Source organism: Theobroma umbraticum, unplaced genomic scaffold (genome assembly GCF_002168275.2).
Source record: "Theobroma umbraticum cultivar Fairchild unplaced genomic scaffold, ASM216827v3 scaffold_51.0, whole genome shotgun sequence".
Taxonomy (NCBI): Eukaryota; Viridiplantae; Streptophyta; class Magnoliopsida; order Malvales; family Malvaceae; genus Theobroma; species Theobroma umbraticum.
This window is the reverse complement of record NW_018397260.1, coordinates 5,611,214-5,629,804: the sequence shown is the minus strand read 5'-3', so window position 1 is coordinate 5,629,804 and position 18,591 is coordinate 5,611,214. Positions and strand designations below refer to the sequence as shown.

The window sequence follows — 18,591 nt, the reverse complement described above, 5'->3', positions numbered from 1 at the left end:
GTAGTGACAAAATGGGTACGACCTCGAGAGAAGGACTCATTTTTTCTGTGTACTCTACGAAAACAGAGTCGGCCCCGGCCCCAGCCCCAGCCCCAGCATCCACCAGGCAAAGCCACACACTTTACATGATAAGGCATGTAAGAAGCAAAACGACAGCAGCCTGAGGTATTATCGGGGTTGAGCCTACCCCCGGGACATGTTCCTCTAAATCTTAAGAGCCGGATCGACACTCTCATCGTCACGATTTAACTAATGTAATGACAATTTTAATCAAAGATCCTATTTGACCCTACTATAGTGAAAAGCAATAGTGTCAACATCCAAAAGCTATATTTTTCTTCATTCAAACACTGAAGCAAGGCGAAACGGCCCACTAAGCAAATTTAAGCTGGCGTCTCAACTATAACTAATTCAGGACCCTGATATCCAAAACACCATAACACACGAAGAACATGACCAGAGACTGAAAGTGAAGAGTTTTTCATTACGACGTAATGGAGCTTGCACATCAGGGCCATGAAGACAGCACATTATTGAGAATCAACCCTGTGTTTTCCTCATGAGTGCTGATCAGAACCTTACTGTTGTTGTTCTTCTGTCAAAGTGTTTTCCAGCTATATTTCACTTTGTTGGGAAAGCAGTGTATTACAGTCTCTTGACTCATCCTTTAGCCATATGAATAAAGTACAATTACACGAGCTCTTGACATAAGATGTCACTGCAAGCTATGACTTTCTTGATTAAGCGCGTTTAACAACATCTCTGATAGGGTTCCCCCGGGGTCATAGTTAGGGGATATTGTGTACTTGTCGAATCGAAATGGGCCTCATATCTGCTATAACTATATTATTAACCTTATTTATTTATTGTCCTTAATTATTCGTATTGACCTCAAACCTGGCCTTGAGTGATGAAATAAAGTGCCTTCTCATGTTTTTGGATGGAAAAGATTGAATATCAGAGTAATAAATGGAAGTAGCAAGCTCTGAATCCATTCGTCTGCGTGCTTATTGTTGGATATATTGAATTGAAGCACTCCTTTTAGAACTAATTTTCTTGAGGAATACCGAATACCAAATAATTAAGTCAACTTAAAAGATCTGATGAGATCTTTCAGTCGTGGAGATTTTGGTTTTAAAACAGCTCTGCAACAAAACAACCTAGTGCAGGCATGGCTGTTATACCTAATCATAATTTCCAACAAACACAAACGAAGAGTTGAGGTCAAAGGCTCTAAGAGAACACCAGAATGAATCGCGAGTCGATTTGTTTATGAGTCAAAGTTTAAACGTAAGTGAGTTTAACTCATGGATATTCACTAATTAACCCCATAACACAATGTATCAATAAATTTGGTAGATACCCAATAAACTAATAAAGTCTCATTGGCAGTGGCAATATCATTTAATAAATAAGAATTTAATTTAAAATATATTTTCAGATCATTCCAAAATTTTTGTAAATTGAAATTTTATTTTATATTTGATCCCCTATGGCCCATATATGTAGGCCTATGAAGCTCTGTTTCAAAGCCCAAGTGGCTGTCCTACAATGTCAAGAGCCCCAGCTAGGCTTGAAGTCCGGTAAGTTTCTCACGCTTAAGTTGAAAGTGACTCAGTTTATGTTCCAATTTAGCAACACTTTAGGCAAACCGAATCAGAGAAAGTTCGACTTGGTTGGGCTCTGTTTGCACGACTAACCTCTGGCTTTAAAGACTGGTTTCAGGGCAAGGCTTGAAGCATAATCCGAGGGCTTTAGATTAGTTATTGAATCAGTATCACTTCATGGTTGGAGAAGCAACCATTCAGATCTGTTAAGACAAGCAAATCGTATTGCTATGAACCCTGCCATGTTAGACATGCACAAATTGAGAAGCTATGAGCTGAGATCATCATATTTAGAGTAAAGAGATGTTGATTGAGTAGATGGCAATTAGGTCATGATGGAAAACTGAAAGGAGAAGAAAAACCCCGTGTCACCAGAATTAGGCAAGCATTGACCACAGAAGGAAATTGACTGTTTTTGGTTGCATGTACCAGTAACCAAGACGGTGGCTATACCGGGTTTCAAAGCAACCTATAAATTATTGGTTCTTGTCTTCTTGTTTTAAACTTAGGGAAAGCGTACAAGACTGCTTGATTTTCCTCCATTACTCTATGGTTTCTATACAGTATTACTATGAAAACGTAAGTCTCTAACTAATGGTTCGGTCAATGGAACTTTCAAGCATATAAGCAAGCTTGATTTAGATAATATAACAACCTTCATATACATTTTAACTTCTCCTCGGTTTAAACTATTGCCAGTTTCTCCAAAGAAAAATCAACAGGGTTGGCTTTTAGAACTATATATTATTACCTAAACATACCTAACTATAGAGAAAAGATGTACAAGAACTGGCTTAAACCTTTTAACACGTTTTAGTATATTAGAATAGTCATTGAATGTTATACATTAGTTAGATTGTTAATTGTTCATTGTATGTTTATTTTTCTTAAGCTAATAGTTACATGTAAGTCTATCATAATCATCAATGGATGAAAGTTCATTCAAATTAGTGAAAAAAAAAAAAGGTGAAAATCAACGCTGAAACTTGAAAGCAATTGCTTTATCTCTGCAGAAACATTTCTTGTGCAAATATTTTCTCTTTTCTCATTACTGAATAACAGCAGTGACATAATGAGTTCTCGCATATAGTTATCAGTTATGTTCAAGTTGAAGCTTCAATGAAGTTCTACTTCAGCACTCGAAACCAAGGCAAATACATGAAGTTTATTCTTCTGAAAAGAGAAGTCTCTTTAAAATTCCTCTGGTGGTAGCTCAGCATCATAAGGCTTGAGTTTCATGCGTTGGTGGAGAAGCAGGAAAAAACAACCCCAAATTTAAAGAGGGTGCATACTGCATACAGTTTCTCTTTTTAACAAATATCCCACTCATAAAGCCAAGACTATATCTAAAAGAGTAAAAAACCTTTACAGCGGAAGTATTGAATTCATGCTGCGGCTACGTTTGGATGAGAAAAACCTTCCGCCACAGGAGAATGATCTTTTCATGGGAACAGGACTTAAATGAAGATGCTGAGCTATGGAAGAATTACCCATCGGCCTAAACTCGCTTGAGTCACCCTCATCTTGATTTGGAATGATGCTTGAATGTGGCTTCTCAACATCCTCTTGATGATCAAAAGAACTTCCTTCTGATTTAAGAGGACATAAATTTGCCAAACCGAGAAACAAACTTGCAGCTGAAGAAGAATCCATCGAAACGCACCTTTTTATTTGTTGTATCTCTTTAGCCACAGCCTGGCTACTGTCAATGCAATCACTGACTTCCAAAGTGCCATTTTCATCATAATAGGCACCCTCCTTTAAAATTCTTTGGTCATTAGCCTCAGGCAATTCACTTGAAGCGTCTGCTCTGGCCCCGTTTTCACAAAGCTCGCTGTTCCTCCCCTGATTCTGACTGCTTAGTTCACCTCCAATCTCAGAATTTTCTATCCGGTTATCGGCGACGAGCTCCATATTATTAGAATTTTGATCAGCAGAAGTTGGTGGGGCACGAACAGCATCAAAGACAATATGTGCTCGACACAAGGGACAATTAGTGTGAGCCCTTAGCCAAGTATCAATACAGGAAATATGAAAAGCATGGTTGCATTTAGGCAACAACCTGACTGTCTCCTCCTCTCGAAACTCATTCAAGCATACTGAACATTCTGTCCCTTCAATCAAACCCTCACCCTTCTTGTACTTACAAACGGTGATCGAATTTATGATCGATTGTTGCAAACCAACAGTCGTGATGAACCAAATAGGATGATCAACTCGATTCTCATCAAGAAACTCGTCATCTGAACCATCAGTTTGAGCTTGTTGTTGCCTGTTGTTCCTTGACCAGCACAAACCAAAGCATGATTTGATTATAATGACATAGTAGCCAATAAGAAGGAAGAAACTGGCGAGTACAGAAACTAAGATGATCACGTAAGGTGAGATGTAATGGTTTTGATCTGAGAGAGAAGGAGGTGGCGGCGGTGGCGGTGGAGGTAGAAAATAATAGTCAGGGTAAGGGTAGCAGTTGTAAGGGCAGGCGGGATCACAGAAGTCATGGCAGTCTACAGTTTGGTTTGTTTCTGCAAGAGTCGGAAAAAGCTTTCTGTTTTTCATTGCTATGAAGAAAGGATTGAGGAAAGATGAAAGAAAGAAAGACTAATGAGTTGCAAACTTAAACTTTGGTTTGAATTGGAAGAAAAGAAATGAAGAAAATTAAGAAACTTGTCTCTTTCAGGGTTTAGTAAGGAGTAGACTGATGTGTATGTGTTTGGTTGTGTTTACCAATTGGTATTACAAGAACTCAGGTCTCTGTTAATCTTTGCACAGATTACACAGCCAGTTGGCTCATCCTCTGAAGTTTAAATTATTTCTCTATCATTCATTTTATTCTGTGTTTTGCTCATGAGTGTTTTTAGCTATACTAATTAAGTTTAATTTACTTTGTCAGGAAAGCTGAGTATTACAGTCTCCTGACTCATCCTCTTTGCATATGAATAAAGTAGATTTATACAACATATTGACATAAGATGTCACTGCAAGCCATGACTTTAGACTTTTATTATAATTTACTCATGGTGGATCAAATTTTCCACAATCTTGCCATTTTCTGGTAGCTGGTCCTAATCATGATGATCATATTACATCTTTGATTAAGCGCATTTAACTATATCTCTGGTCGGGTTCCCCTCGGGTCATGGTTAGGGGATATTGTGTACTTGTCGAGTTGAAATGGACCTCATATCTGCTATAAGTATATTATTAATCTTATTTCTCCTCCTTAATTATTCTTATTGACCTCACACCTGGCCTTCAGTGATGAAATAGAATGCCTCCTCAGGTTCTTAGATGGAACAAAAAAATTAAACATCAGAGTAGTGAATGACAGTAGCAAGCTGTGAATCCAGTTGCTGGTCTAATTGAAATGATCTTTTGATACAGATGGATTAAATTTGTGAATTTAAGTTAAGATTCTGTGGATTTTTAGCTTGACAGACAGGCCAAGGGCTCGTAAATGTAAGCCTGTTTGCAGAGTACACAAGCATTAGCCTGGCAGCGGGCGTGCTGCGATTTGTCTGCAGGGACAACCACATTCAATCATTAACAATAAGTGAGCTTGACTTTATTTGGTACATACACATCGAGCTTTCTAGACCTTAGAGATGCAGAGGAGGAAGCCTTTAATCCTAGTTTACTAAAACCCCAAACAATTTGAGAATCTATGTTTAATGAGTGACATAACTAGGACGTCCTGTTCAAAAACTCAGGCCCTCAAGGCCAGCGAATGTCTTTTATAATTTTAGTCCCTAAAAATGTACAAAAGGCTCATCCAGTCACAAGCTTGCACAGAATGGAAAAAGATTTTGGTTTATCCCCAATGCCAGTTGGCCCAAAAAGAGGAAAAAATTGACTCAGCCCAAAAAGGGAAAACGCGTCTATTGAAATTGTTGGGCTTGGAGTCGTATAGAAAAGGTCGTTAACAAGACAACAGTGTTCGTCCCATGACTTGGTGCCTAATGACTAATAGAACCAATGACCAAATAATTGACTCAGGATTAAAATCAGAGGGCAAGTTGGAAAATAAGAGGAAAAAAATTTGGGTGTCAAACTGGCGGGCGGCTGACATTACATAAGGCTAATTTACATTTTTACCGAATCTAGGGAAGCTTGTCCGCAAGTTGATATGCTGTGTCCGGCCAAGGACATGCAATTTATGCTGCAATGTATCACAATACAGCTACCGATGCAAAAGGCACCGCGAGTTGTCCGAGCAAGACGTATATAGGTCATGACCATACTGGCATTTTTTTAGGTTTATCCTCTTAGAACCCCTTATATATAGTCTTGGCAAAAAATGTTTAGCATTCAGCTCATTTCAAGCTGGCAGCTGGTTATGAATTGATAAGAGAAGAAAACTACTTATTATGTACTCAATCTGAATTTCTGCTTATCCAAAATAATATATATGAAATATTAATAAGTAGGTAAATGAGGAAATATCAAAGAAATTTCAAGAATGTAATAAATTCAACATACGAAAAACGAGGATTGGGATTCCTTGACTTTGGAAAATTTATGATAAGTCTTTTTTCCTGATCCACGTAAACAAACAGCCATGTAAAAAAACATTAGGTTTCGACCGTTTCTACCTTTCATTCCACACGCAATGATTTCTTTAAGAAACTTCCTGTTAGCTGCCTGTAATCTATATATTAGCCTCTTTCGTCGTGAGTTTTCTCATTTTACTGTTGTTGCATAAACGTAAAGACTTTCATAGGCATTAAGGAAATCATACAAAGTTATGTCGACTTCAGGATCCATCCTTCCTTGCAATGCTGTGTGCCTTCGAATGGAGTCGTGCAAATCCCAGCCTGCTATTCTATGTTTTAGTCATCTCTTGGTGATGTCAAAACAAAAGGGAAAACATCCGATTCTAAGAAACCATCAGAAGGTGCAGTCGCTGGGAATCAGTCTAAGACTGCAAAATAGTGACAGATGCAGGAGCATGGTCGTCTGCAGCAGTGTTGGATCAGGACCTCCGATCCCTTCTGATCCTTCTCCTGGTTCCTGGTAAGTCTTACAACATTCTGCATTTTCACTCTCGTATTGCAATATGGTTTGTTCACAGTGATTTCCCTTAGCAGGAAACTTTGGATTCTGGGAATGCTGTTCAGTATAATCCTACCCTTTTGGAGGGGCAAATGGGGGCCATTATTAAAACTGAAAGGTGAGGACTAGAAGTTATATTATCAATATTCATGTCCAATCATCTTTGTCAATTTAAGTTGCTTATCGTTTAGTAGTTCTTGTCTTGAGCCTCACTTTAGATATGTTAAATGGTGTATAGACAGAGTTGAAACTGTCATAGACACGGTGGAAACCGTAACAGATATAATAGAAGAAGTGGCCGAGCAAGTGGAAAAAGTAGCAGATGAGGTGGGTAATCAACTACCGGAAGGCAGACTTAAAGATGCCCTTGAATTTGTTGAAGATATTGCTGAAGAAGCAGCCGACGACGCACGTTTAGCAGGAGAATTCATCGACAAGGTTTCTTGCTTTGCTTTTACCTAATCTCATGTTTTCTAGCATGTGTAATTATTTAACTATATAGGACTAGATAGTTGGTATTTATTAAGTCTATCCTACGTAGCTTAGCACATGATTAATGCTGCTTTCGATTCAACCCATCACTGTTTTCTGTCTTATCCTATTGCAAATCCAAGACAACGAAGCAACTAGCCTCTGATTTGAATTGTTTAGAATGAAGCGGAATTGGTCTAATATGGTAGCCTGATTGGAATAATTAATTGTTTTATATCAGTTTGACAATTGATATGCGTAGAATGAAAGTACTCACCACGCACATGTTAGATGTCTACTTTCTCATATCCAGAGGGCAAAAACAGCATGCACTTGTATTTTTTTCCAATTGATTATGTTTGTTAATATAATTAAATTTCTTTTTCTTGTTTTAGGATTTTTGTCAAAATTAATTATTTTCTGCTAATTCCAAACTATACAAATGCTGAAAATGCAGGTAGAAGATGCGATAGACGATGTGGAAAAACAGGTGGAATCTTTCTTCGACAAGGATGAAAAAGCTAAGGAGACAAAGGAAGATGACAAGGGTCATCCTCAGACAAAGGAAGATGACAAGGGTGAATACGGAGTTCCATGAATCCTTTTCCAACTGTAATTTTATAAGAAAGGCAATTAATGTAACATTAGACATGTTACGTAATTCTTGCCATAGACAATTCTTTTTTCTCATAATTACATTCTTTTGCGAACTTTTCTCCATTTTAGTTGAGGTTCACAATAATCATCAATGTTGCTGAAATCTTTAAATTGTAATGCTCACATGGTACCTTTAAAAGGTAAAAATAATTAAATTAAATTATGAAATTAATTTTTATATAAAAAAATATAAATTTAATTCATACATAATAATTTATGTAAATTGAATTTTATATTTTTTTAATTTGATAATTTAAATCTTTAATTTTAATACTATTAAATTTTTATTATTAAATATATTGATGTGACATTTTAAATAAATTAATATAATATTTTTTATTGACGTGATGTTAATTATGTTTTAATATAATATCATCAGCACAAATGAAATAAAAATGATGACGTGCAATTACCACATGACATATAAAAAAAATCAACTAGCGAGCAATATCAACATCCACCTATCAGAGAAGAAAGGGCAACAAAAAGCAATTCTTGATAAGAAATTGCAGTGTTTCGCGTCAGAAGTTTCTCTAATCTGCTTGTTGCGTTTTATTTGATGTGAAGAGTTGTAATAGTTGTAGCAGATGTTGAGAAAACAGCATTACACTCATGTCAATTGAGAGAAACATAAGTTAAATTTCTTCAGGTTCAGAAATTCTGAATTTAGCATTGGTTGATTTGTCATTGTTTACCTTTAAATTAATAATAGTAGCTCAGTTCAAGCATTAAATTTTCGACTTCCAACATCATGGCCTTTATTGAGTTTGAAGAGAATATAAATATGTTAGGAATGTTAACTTGGTTATCACATATATATATATATATATATATATAAGTTTAAACTCAATTTCTAGTCATCTTTTTCGAAGTTGAACTTGATGGGGAAAGAGCAAGTAGTTGCAGAGGCACCAATGAACACAATGCTTCCCCACAGGCTTTCCATTTGCAAAAAGACATCAGATCTCAGTAGCACATTTATTCAATGTCAAACTTACAGAACATGGCTATCCATAGTCTATTGGAGGTGAAGTTACCCATGTTTGTCACTCGCAGAGCAATGCCAGCAGATGGCTTACAGATCCTGCTTCTTGCATCCGGTTCCTTAATGGGACAAAACAACAATAAAGTGCAGGGGCCTTAATTACCCATCAAACATCATAGGGCATAATTTAGTCATAGATCAGACTTATGGATGCTCTGGCAACAGAGTATTTACTCTCATATTCTCATTTCATATCCTCTCCTCAACCTGCCCCTGAATTTCACCCCTCTCTGAAAATCACATAGTTAATTCTTATTTTTTTCTTATAATAACTCTATTAAATAATCATTACAAATCAAGCCAAAATACTATAGAGATAAAATTACATATAAAAAAGACCCATGATTTCTCAAAACCCATCGGCATCTACCAATAATTGAGCAAGAATACATGATCGATAAGCCGTCCTATTCAATTCCAAGGAAGAGGTCATTCAACCTTCCCAGTGTATCATCCATTGAGGAACTCAAAACTCCTCGTTTTGAGGAATTATTGAAGTTGTTATGGGAAGCAAAATTTGCAAAACTCGCGAATAGAGATGTAAAACATATTTTGGCTGCATATGAAGCAACCCAATCCTTGAGAGACTGCAGAGTTACTCTCTGGATGCAGGAAATCTCAAATATATACTAAAGTAGATTTTTTTTTATGAAAAAAAATTGAAGAGAATTACAATTTTTTTTATATCAAAATAACAGAAACTGTAAACTTTTAATCAAATTGAGGAACATGGAAGTGGGTATATTTAACCAGATTCTCTATAATTATCATATCAATATTTTTATCATATGTTTACAATTAACATCACGATTCTAAAATGTCATATCAACATACTTAATGATAAAAATTTAATTATATTAGAATAAAAAATTAAAATTAAAAAAAAGTATAATAATTTAATTGTAATTTTATAAAAAAAATAATTGATGTAATGATAGATATATTACGTATTTCTTGCCATAAACAATTCTTTTTGCTCATAATTATCTTCTGCTATGAACTTTTCTCTTTTTGAGTTGAGGTCCAAAATAATCATCAATGTTGATGAAATCTTTAAGTTGTAATGAGCACGTTGTACCTTTAAAAGGCATAAATAATTAAATATTTGATGAGAAGGGTTTGGATAGATCTAACCCAAAAAAAAAAAAACAAACTTACCTAAATCCAAACAACGTAATTATGTTGGGCTTTACTATAATCAGGTTAAATTAACCCAAGACGGAAATCAATCGATACAGCATGAAATAAGACCAAATTATTGAAATGTGACTAAATTATTTTTTTATTGCTAGCCCACACCAGAAATCATTGCATATTCCAAGTTCGGAGCAATTCGGAAACATTCATATGAATTATTAATTTTTTATTATCTTTAAATAGAAAAGTTTATTGCCAAAATTTTTTAATATTCTTTTTCAATATTTACATATCTAAAAAGAAAAGAAAGATGTATGTATACATGCTGCATGAACATGTCTACAATATATTAATTAATTTATGTATGAAAAACAAATTATCCTTGTCTGCAACACTGTGGAGTTGTTTCATGCCAGCGGAGGTCCAATAATTCTGGCATAAAATGCCCTTTCTACTTGAAAGCTGTGAACATCAATAATTAATGGTCGTCCCCAAACTCTATTTTCGGGTGACACCATGGACCATACAGCCAGGCTGCCGCTGCCACAGCTACTGCCACTGCCACTCTGCCAGTCAAAGTCCACCATTTTGTTCGGTTTCCACTTTCCAAGTTTCTGGTTAATTATCCAGCATATAAAACATGCTCCATCTTCACAAAATACTTAATATTAATCTATATATAAATATATTAGAAATTCCTTGTAAAATTAATTACAATTTTACTACTGATGTATCTAATAATAATATATTAAATTATTCTTGTGTTGCATATATATTTATTTTTTTTAAAAAAAAAAGCCTTTGCAAGTTACAGAGAAAACAATGACCTACCGCTGTTTTCATCATAAAAAGAGAACAACAAAAAAAAAAAAAGGAGGAGAGAGAGATGGCTACAATTTCTAAGTTAAGATTCAGAATAACACATGATACACGTGTTGAAAGTTTTCGTGATTAGTTGGCTTATATTAAAAAAGTAGCAGCCAGCTGTACTGTATCGTGAAAGATCATGTTTTGCGTCCTCTTCTCATTAATTGTCCTTTATGAGATTCCGACTCAAATTCAACATTATAAAATTAAAAAAATTAAATATTCATATAAATATCTAAATTATGTAAAAAAAATTAATTCAATCATTATTTTTTATCGTGTTTAAATAAATCTTTTAAGTTTTATTTCAGATCTAATAAATTAATTTTTTAATTATTGATTAATTTTTATTAATTAATAGTATATGTGATACTTTTATATTATGTCATCTAGTAGATGATGTGGCATTAAATATTATCGATTAAGATTTATGTGCTTACATTTTTATTCATTTACCCAATCTTACTTAATAATTTTTAATAATACATTATCTGTCACGTGACAGATAATATGATATAAAAATTTTATATGTATCGTTGATTAATAGAAATTAGTCAATAGTTAGAAAGAATAACTTATTTGACTTGAAATAGAAGTTTATGAACTTATTTGAATTCAATAAAAAAATAGAGATTGAATTGATTTTTTTTACATAATTTATTTTTTTTAAAATATTTAACAAAAAAACAATGATGATGAGATTTGAGCATGTTTAATTGCAAATATAGTATTTGATATGTTTAAGACACAAAACATAATAAATCTAAATTCACATTATTTAATTTTGTATTTTATTGTATCGTGTCAAAATTATCAAATCTAGATTATATTTGATTCATAAAATATGCAACAAAAATATAATTACTAAAAATATTAGAATTAACAAAAAAGATATATATGAATCATTATTTATTTATTAATATGTAATTTATGTATTACATATTTCTTAATGTAATTAGCGGAGAAATCATTTGTTAATATATAGTGACAAATGATCACAGTAAAATTAATTTTACAAGTAAAACAAATTAAGAGATTTGAACATCTCTTTCTTTCTTTTTTCCGAACTTCACGATACTTCTTCTTTTACCTTGTGCAATTTTTTTCCCTTTATCTGTTAAAACACATTTTTATCGTTTTCCGTGGTAAAATGAAAACGAATTCGTATTGACCCAATGTCTTTACTGAGACCACTAAACATATGTTATAAGTAAAATTTTTGAAATTGAGTGTACAGCCGTTCCCCATCCACCGTCAATTTTAAGTATTTAAAATACCTCAACAGAATTGAGGTAAATAATTTTTAAAATAATTGAAAAGAGTGCACTAATGAAATTAGTTGTTAATAACTTGTTATTGACAAGGATTTCATTGACTTTAGCAAAATATATATTTGAATTACTGTTACAATGAGAGCAATGTTGTGCATATCTAAAATGTGCAGTACAGTTTACACCTTTTCAATTAAAAGAAAGAATCTTATTACGGCAACGAAACAAGATGCATGCTCCATTATTTCCATATACTCAATCACAAGAACTACTATTCGGGTAGCTCTTAATGTTTTGGTCCGGTGTAGTCATTAGTCCCAACCACACCCAATATTTTTCTAAAAGGAAAGCAGCCTCTGATTCATGAACCTATCACAAAGCTTCTACTTGTTCAAGTTTCTACTGTTATTTTCTCCAGAAGAGGGAAGTTTTCTGCTGCTGCGTTTACTGAAAGGTGCTTCAAGATTTCATCACAGAAAATGTTAACGACCGGATCATCAACGGTTCTTCCTTGCAAAGTTAAGTGCCTTCATCAGGAGTACTCCTTATGCAGATCTCAACCTGCCATACTTAAAACTGGTCTTTTCTTGGCCATCTCAAACCAAAAGGATGAACAGCTTTCTCTGAGGAACCAAACCTCGCCGTCACCACTCGGCACCGGCGGCCTTGGAATCCAGACTAACAGAAACAGCAGGAAGATGTAATCTTGTTTTTATTCTCCTTTTTTGGACTTCGAATCTCCATTATGCTAGTTTTTTTGGCTGCTTCTCCCTAATAGATATACCGAGTGGATGCAGGAACAATATGGTTGTCTGCTGCAGTTTGGAACCAGGGCCAGCTACACCATTTCCTTTTAATCTTATTCCGGCGGGTACCAACTGGTTAGTGAAATATAGAAATCTACTGGATCGGAAAAGTTTTCTGTCATTACATTAGGACTACTCTCCCTACTATTCTGAAGGTGTCACAATTATATTATCTGCAGGCAATTCTGGATTCTGGGAGTTATCATATCAGTATTGCTACCCTTTACGACCAGCAAATGGGGACCACTGTTAAAACTGAAGAGTAAGGATGGTCTTCATCTTCTTCTTAAACAAATTAATGAGAGACTGCAACTAAGAGATTTGATTTTTCTTTACTGCGTGCATATATATACATATAGATGAGGCTGACAACATGATGGAGGCAGCTGAGCGTATAACGGATGTTGTCGAAGAAGTGGCTGAGAAAGTGGAGAAGATAGCAGATGAGGTTGGTGATCGGCTGCCGGAAGGTGGAAAACTTCAAGCTACTCTTCAATTGGTTGAAGATTTAGCAGAAGAAACAGCTGAGAACGCACGTCGTGCAGGAGATCTCATTGATAAGGTTTAATATTCTTCACCTAATTAAAAATCCTTCTTAGCCCATAAACCTCGATTAAGCTGTAGTTTGTGTTCCTGATCCTCCCATTATTTATTTGTGGAAAAGATTAATTAAAATCAAGTTTCTTTACTTTTCTTTTATGAAAAGACAAAAACAAAGGAAAAGAACGAGAATTGGTTTCTTAATTCATTTATATTTTAAAATCATAAAATCAATAATAAAATACACAAGATAAGAATCAAAAAGTTGATCAGATCACGCTCCTCGTTGACTAACATTAAATTTGACTTCTCTGTAATGAAATAATACCATAACATTCAACTTGCAACTATATATTTGGTTCATAATCGATTTTGGTATGAGTCTGGCATTATTAATATTTGATCTATCAAAAAGATTATTCTGAAATGAAGGGTGTGAGGTTTATTTTTAAGTTTTTTTCAAATGATTGATTAATTACTTTTTTATAAAAGGATAACTTTCCCTTTTTCCATGATTCCCCATCCTAAATTTCTAACATGAACAGTATTTTATCCGTAAAAGTCATTATTGGTGCCTCCAGATGGTAGACTAACTTTTGTTATATATAAAATATAATTAAAATCCCCAAGAGCGTACCACAGAAATAAATATTAAACAAACCTAACTTGTTTAGTTGGTCAAATTGGATTAATTGGCTATTTGGCGTAAGCTTATTTATTTATTTACATTAATTTAAAATGATTTAATCTAATTTTTTTAAAGACGTCAAAAAAATATACTTGCTTTTATGGTTGATATTAATCGTTATTGTTTTCAATTAAAATATGCAGGTGCAAGAAATGGAAGACAAGATGGAATCATACATGGAATCACTCGACGCTAAATCAGTCGACGATAAAGGCGCCGAGAATACCAAGGAAGCCTAGGCTCACAACGTGGCAAGAAACAACTCCTTTAGAAAGTAACTAGGAGAAGTCAATGTATCTTATCAACAGTAAATTTTTTAATGGACAATGTCCTCGTTACATAAGTTGAATTTATTGGCTTTTCATTTGATTTTTTCCGCATTAACTTGCTATAAAGTATAAAGTCTATGCCTTAGGTCGGTTCAAATTGATAATTTGAGTCCTTACTTTAGAGAGTTGAAAATAACTCTCCTATTTATACCTCAAATTATAACCAATAAAAAGATTTATGAAAAAGATTAAAGAAACTCAACGATAATAAATACACAATAATATAAAATTAAATGTATGTATAATATTTATTTTATTAGCCTTATTTCCAGGATACAGTCGTTGCTCTATTTATCATTTCTCAACGAATAATTAAATACAAACAGATTATCGTTAATAATGACAAATCCAAGTAATCTAATTGGGCCAGGCTTTCCTTTGGGCTAATGAACAGAGGGGCCTAATAAAAGTAAGCCCACTACTCCAAAAAGGACAAAAAATGAAAATTTTGCCACGTCGGCAATGGGGCTACTCTGTCTCTAACGGCTACTCAGCCTCTCTACTTTCAATTTGAAAACCCAGAGCAGAGAAACAGTAAGTGCGAGAAAAATAAAAATTTCCCTCTCCAAAAGACACCCCGCCTCCCCTCAAGATCTCTGGTTTCAGAAGCTTAACTCCAGTTTCTCAATATCTCTAGTTTCTTAGGTTTTTTTTTTGCTTTCAATTCTACAGTTTCCTTCAAAAAGAAGATCGTTTTTGAGAAAAAAACTTGCAAGATCTAGGGTTCTTCAAGAATCAAAATTTTTGTGTAATCGAAATCATGGATCTTCCTGAAGAAATAGATGGTTACATAAAAGAGACAATCGAAGATTCATTAGGTCTTCAAATCTCCACCCAATCTTTGCAATTGAAACTCCGTTCGTCCGAAGAGGCCCAGCGTCGCCTCCGTGACCAGTGCCTGTTCCTCCTCTCAAAATTGAAAGAGAAAGATCAAATCATCGAGCGATCAAAGGTCATGCAATAAAAAAAAGTTTATATATTTATATTTTGAATGTGAAATTATTGACATTTTTATTAATTTTTTTTTTAAAAGGCGGAAGCGAATATGAATGCGGTGGCGTTGAAGAGATTCGTGGAGGAGAATCAGAAGCTTGCAGCGGAGTGTGCGAATTTGTTGACTCAGTGTAACAAATGGGAAAGAGAGTGTTCGCTTTATGATCATGATAGGGAGGCGTTGATGGATTTTGGGAATGAGGCTGATGAGAGGGCAAAGGAAGCTGAGATTAGGGTCCATGAATTGGAAGAGGAGTTGACGAAGTTAACTGAAGAATTAAGGTTCTACAAACACCATTATGACAGCCAACGGGTAACTTGAATAATTTTCCTTTCATTTCTTTATTGTTTGTTGGAGGAGTTTTGAATAATGGTAATGCTTATGGAGCAGTCGATGGTAGTGTTTATGAGCTTTATAAGTATTACCTTGTAAGACTGTGCCATCAATTTTTGATTCCTAAGTGGAGTTAACTTTTATAATTTGTAAGTTAGATTCAGTTAATTGTTTACTTGTGCATCTGGAAGCTAAATGGTGATGATGTTCTACGGATTGAAGACATGCCTTCTTATAACCTTCTATGTTAGCAATAACTAACTATAAAGTTCAAGCACGAGTCCTCCAATACCAGTTCAGTCAATGATATATTTATTTTAACTTTAGAGTGGTACAATCCCTCTTCTGTCCCTTTCTTCTGGTAATTGAATCCATAAGCTTGTCATCTTGATACATGTTAGTTCCCCTTTGATATTCCACGGTTCCAATAACAGTTCTAAAATTGTTTGCGGTGGATGGGAACAGGGAAAGAATTCAAATTGTTGAGTGATTTGGGATCTTGTTTTTGAGTTTGTGAGGTTCATTGTAGAAATTCAAAAGGTAGTCAAGGGCATCTACTTATGTTATTTGATTCCAATGTATGGAAGCTAAAGTGTAATTTAGATAAAAAAAAAATTCAGTTTTTGACTGTCTATGATTGATTAGAAAACCCGCCATCATATATAGTTTTGTCTAGTACTATGATATCTACTGGCTGATAAACATTTACCTTCTTTGAAGATCGATTCATCTTCAGAGGGCATGTCTGTAGAAGAGAATTTGCTTGAGTCAATTCTGGCAACATTGATTTGTAAAGATGAAGTTATATCAGGACGTGCATTCTTGGAGGCAAATAATTCACTTGAATCATGTCAAAAGTTGCTTACAATGTGGCATAGGTGAGGGTTTTCTTCTATTGTTTTTGATTTGCCTTTGCATCTCTGTTGGTTAATGGAATATTTGGTGTCACTCAATTAAAGAGGCTTTATCATTCTTTATTGCTAAGGATTATTCTCATATTTTAGTCAAAGTATGTGCTGAATCAGTTCGTATGATTCTGCTTTGCAGGTTGAGGCCTTCAACTAAAAAAGTTTTGTCACTAGCTGCTGAATTAAAGGCCCTTGAGAAAGACAAGGAACATCTGAGGATCAACCTTAATAAAGCTGAAGAGGAGGTGAAAGCTAAGGACCTTGCACACTGGGTGCTTGTTGAAATTTGCATTTTCCTTGTCAAACCTTAACAAGATATTTTATCTATACAGGTCAAAGTTCTATTTGAAGAAAACAACATATTGGATGAGGAGAACAAAAGATTATTCATGCAATATCACAAAGAAAAGAACCTCCATGGTTCTGGTGGGAAGCATTCTGGTAGTGCATCTGCAAAGGTGAGGAAGGATTCTGTTGGATTCTCTGTATCTGTTGGTCTGCACTTGAGTGCTTGTTTTATATGTAAACACAAGTGCACTTGCTGCATTAATTTAATGCTATTCTTTGCTTGACTCTACTCACAGACAAACAAACGAAAATCAAGCCCGAAGACATGCAGCCCGATTGAGAAGAAAATTGACTTTACCGATCTAGATTCAGCAAGGAAGCCTCTGTCACCCTTGCGATATAACTCCCCCAACTCGAGAATGCACAAGAAGTGATGATATGATTTCATGCATGATAGGATCTAACTTCTTGTCCTTTGGTCATTCTCTGTATCAATGATGGTCTTAGAAGTGAATTTTACAGATAGCTTTTCTGAAGCTACGGTGTTTGTAGTTTGTGTGTAATACCTTAGTTGTCTGGACTGAAAGGAAAATTCCTTCTCTAACAGGTAATTTCAGTCTCTTGGTTTTCTTTAGCATTGTCCTGACTAATCTGATGTAATAGAATAGATAATTGCTCAAACTAATGCAGTAATGAGAAATTTTAGCAATTTTAAAATTGTTAATTTCTTTGGCAATCAAACTATTAGTATTTGTATTTGTATTTTTATTCTCATATATTTAGGTTAACTGTTTTTTTAAAAAAATTACTTTTTAACTTGAAAGGGCTAAATTTTAAGAATTGTTTGTTTAAAATCACTTTTTTAAAAAAGTAATAATTTAGTTAATAGGGGATTGATCACTAAATGGGTGGATCGATTGGCTTCTGTTAAAATGGGATCAATCCTTACTAGGATAAAACCATTTAAGGGATTTTGTTTGTATTTGTGGGTGATTTAACTTAACAATGGGTGATCCCTTTGGTTATTGTATTCAAAAATCTTTCCATATAAATCGTATGATTAATTTAATGTGTGTTGTTAAAAATGCATAATTTATTTCATTAAATATTGTATGGTTTTTAAATTGTTTATTAAGCTTCAATCCAAAATAAAAACTTATTATATCAAATTTAATCATTTTAATAATATTGTATGAAACGAACAATCAATTTTAAAATTAATAATATTTTACGGAGGCTTATTTCAACTTTAGACTTTTGGATCCTTAATCTCAGACATTTATATTAAAGTTGAAACATTGTGATTTTTATAATAATTTAGTTTTAAATTTTATGTAATAATTATTGTTTCCTAATTTTAGAGGATAGAAATTAATTTAAAATATGTTTTTAGAATCATTAAATTTTGAGTTTTTATTTTATTTTGTTTAGCAATATTTCTCACCTTTTATACATTTATGACAAGATTTATTTTATTTCAAATTTACATATTTTGATTGTCGTGTTCATATATTTATTTTAAATTTTAAAATTATTTTAATTGTTATATAATAATTATTTTACGCAAGGTCAAATTTATTGACCTTAACGTTAAATTC

The 18,591-nt window shown here is 33.9% G+C and overlaps 4 protein-coding genes across 4 annotated transcripts; 3 read left to right on the top strand and 1 right to left on the bottom strand.

Moving 5' to 3' along the window:
* Positions 1–2,519: 2,519 nt before the first annotated feature.
* LOC110416788 (RING-H2 finger protein ATL54-like) lies at positions 2,520–4,483 on the bottom strand. Its single transcript, XM_021428875.1, has one exon. It carries the CDS (start codon positions 4,164–4,166, stop codon positions 2,973–2,975), a length of 1,194 nt encoding a protein of 397 aa, XP_021284550.1. The 5' UTR covers positions 4,167–4,483; the 3' UTR covers positions 2,520–2,972.
* Positions 4,484–6,279: 1,796 nt separating this feature from the next.
* On the top strand, positions 6,280–7,840 carry LOC110417104 (uncharacterized). The gene is made up of 4 exons (XM_021429314.2): positions 6,280–6,620; positions 6,695–6,777; positions 6,898–7,097; positions 7,588–7,840. Exons 1-4 carry the CDS (start codon positions 6,352–6,354, stop codon positions 7,726–7,728), a joined length of 693 nt encoding a protein of 230 aa, XP_021284989.1. The 5' UTR covers positions 6,280–6,351; the 3' UTR covers positions 7,729–7,840.
* A 4,473-nt stretch (positions 7,841–12,313) lies between these two features.
* On the top strand, positions 12,314–14,525 carry LOC110416825 (uncharacterized). The gene is made up of 5 exons (XM_021428929.2): positions 12,314–12,807; positions 12,905–12,988; positions 13,093–13,175; positions 13,273–13,475; positions 14,285–14,525. The coding sequence occupies exons 1-5, from the start codon at positions 12,587–12,589 to the stop codon at positions 14,378–14,380; spliced, it is 687 nt and encodes a 228-aa protein (XP_021284604.1). The 5' UTR covers positions 12,314–12,586; the 3' UTR covers positions 14,381–14,525.
* Positions 14,526–15,002: 477 nt separating this feature from the next.
* LOC110417045 (uncharacterized) lies at positions 15,003–17,707 on the top strand. Its single transcript, XM_021429226.1, has 6 exons — positions 15,003–15,422; positions 15,504–15,776; positions 16,518–16,675; positions 16,845–16,950; positions 17,038–17,163; positions 17,290–17,707. The coding sequence occupies exons 1-6, from the start codon at positions 15,231–15,233 to the stop codon at positions 17,425–17,427; spliced, it is 993 nt and encodes a 330-aa protein (XP_021284901.1). The 5' UTR covers positions 15,003–15,230; the 3' UTR covers positions 17,428–17,707.
* The last annotated feature ends 884 nt before the right edge of the window (positions 17,708–18,591 follow it).

Coding starts and splice junctions, on each gene's coding strand:
- LOC110416788 (XM_021428875.1), bottom strand. CDS start 4,166: ATGAAAAACAGAAAGCTTTTTCCGACTCTTGCAGAAACAAACCAAACT.
- LOC110416825 (XM_021428929.2), top strand. CDS start 12,587: ATGTTAACGACCGGATCATCAACGGTTCTTCCTTGCAAAGTTAAGTGC. Junction 13,176..13,272: donor ACCACTGTTAAAACTGAAGA/GTAAGGATGGTC, acceptor ATATACATATAG/ATGAGGCTGACAACATGATG. Junction 13,476..14,284: donor CAGGAGATCTCATTGATAAG/GTTTAATATTCT, acceptor TAAAATATGCAG/GTGCAAGAAATGGAAGACAA.
- LOC110417045 (XM_021429226.1), top strand. CDS start 15,231: ATGGATCTTCCTGAAGAAATAGATGGTTACATAAAAGAGACAATCGAA. Junction 15,423..15,503: donor AAATCATCGAGCGATCAAAG/GTCATGCAATAA, acceptor TTTTTTTAAAAG/GCGGAAGCGAATATGAATGC. Junction 16,676..16,844: donor TTGCTTACAATGTGGCATAG/GTGAGGGTTTTC, acceptor TCTGCTTTGCAG/GTTGAGGCCTTCAACTAAAA.
- LOC110417104 (XM_021429314.2), top strand. CDS start 6,352: ATGTCGACTTCAGGATCCATCCTTCCTTGCAATGCTGTGTGCCTTCGA. Junction 6,778..6,897: donor GCCATTATTAAAACTGAAAG/GTGAGGACTAGA, acceptor AATGGTGTATAG/ACAGAGTTGAAACTGTCATA. Junction 7,098..7,587: donor CAGGAGAATTCATCGACAAG/GTTTCTTGCTTT, acceptor CTGAAAATGCAG/GTAGAAGATGCGATAGACGA.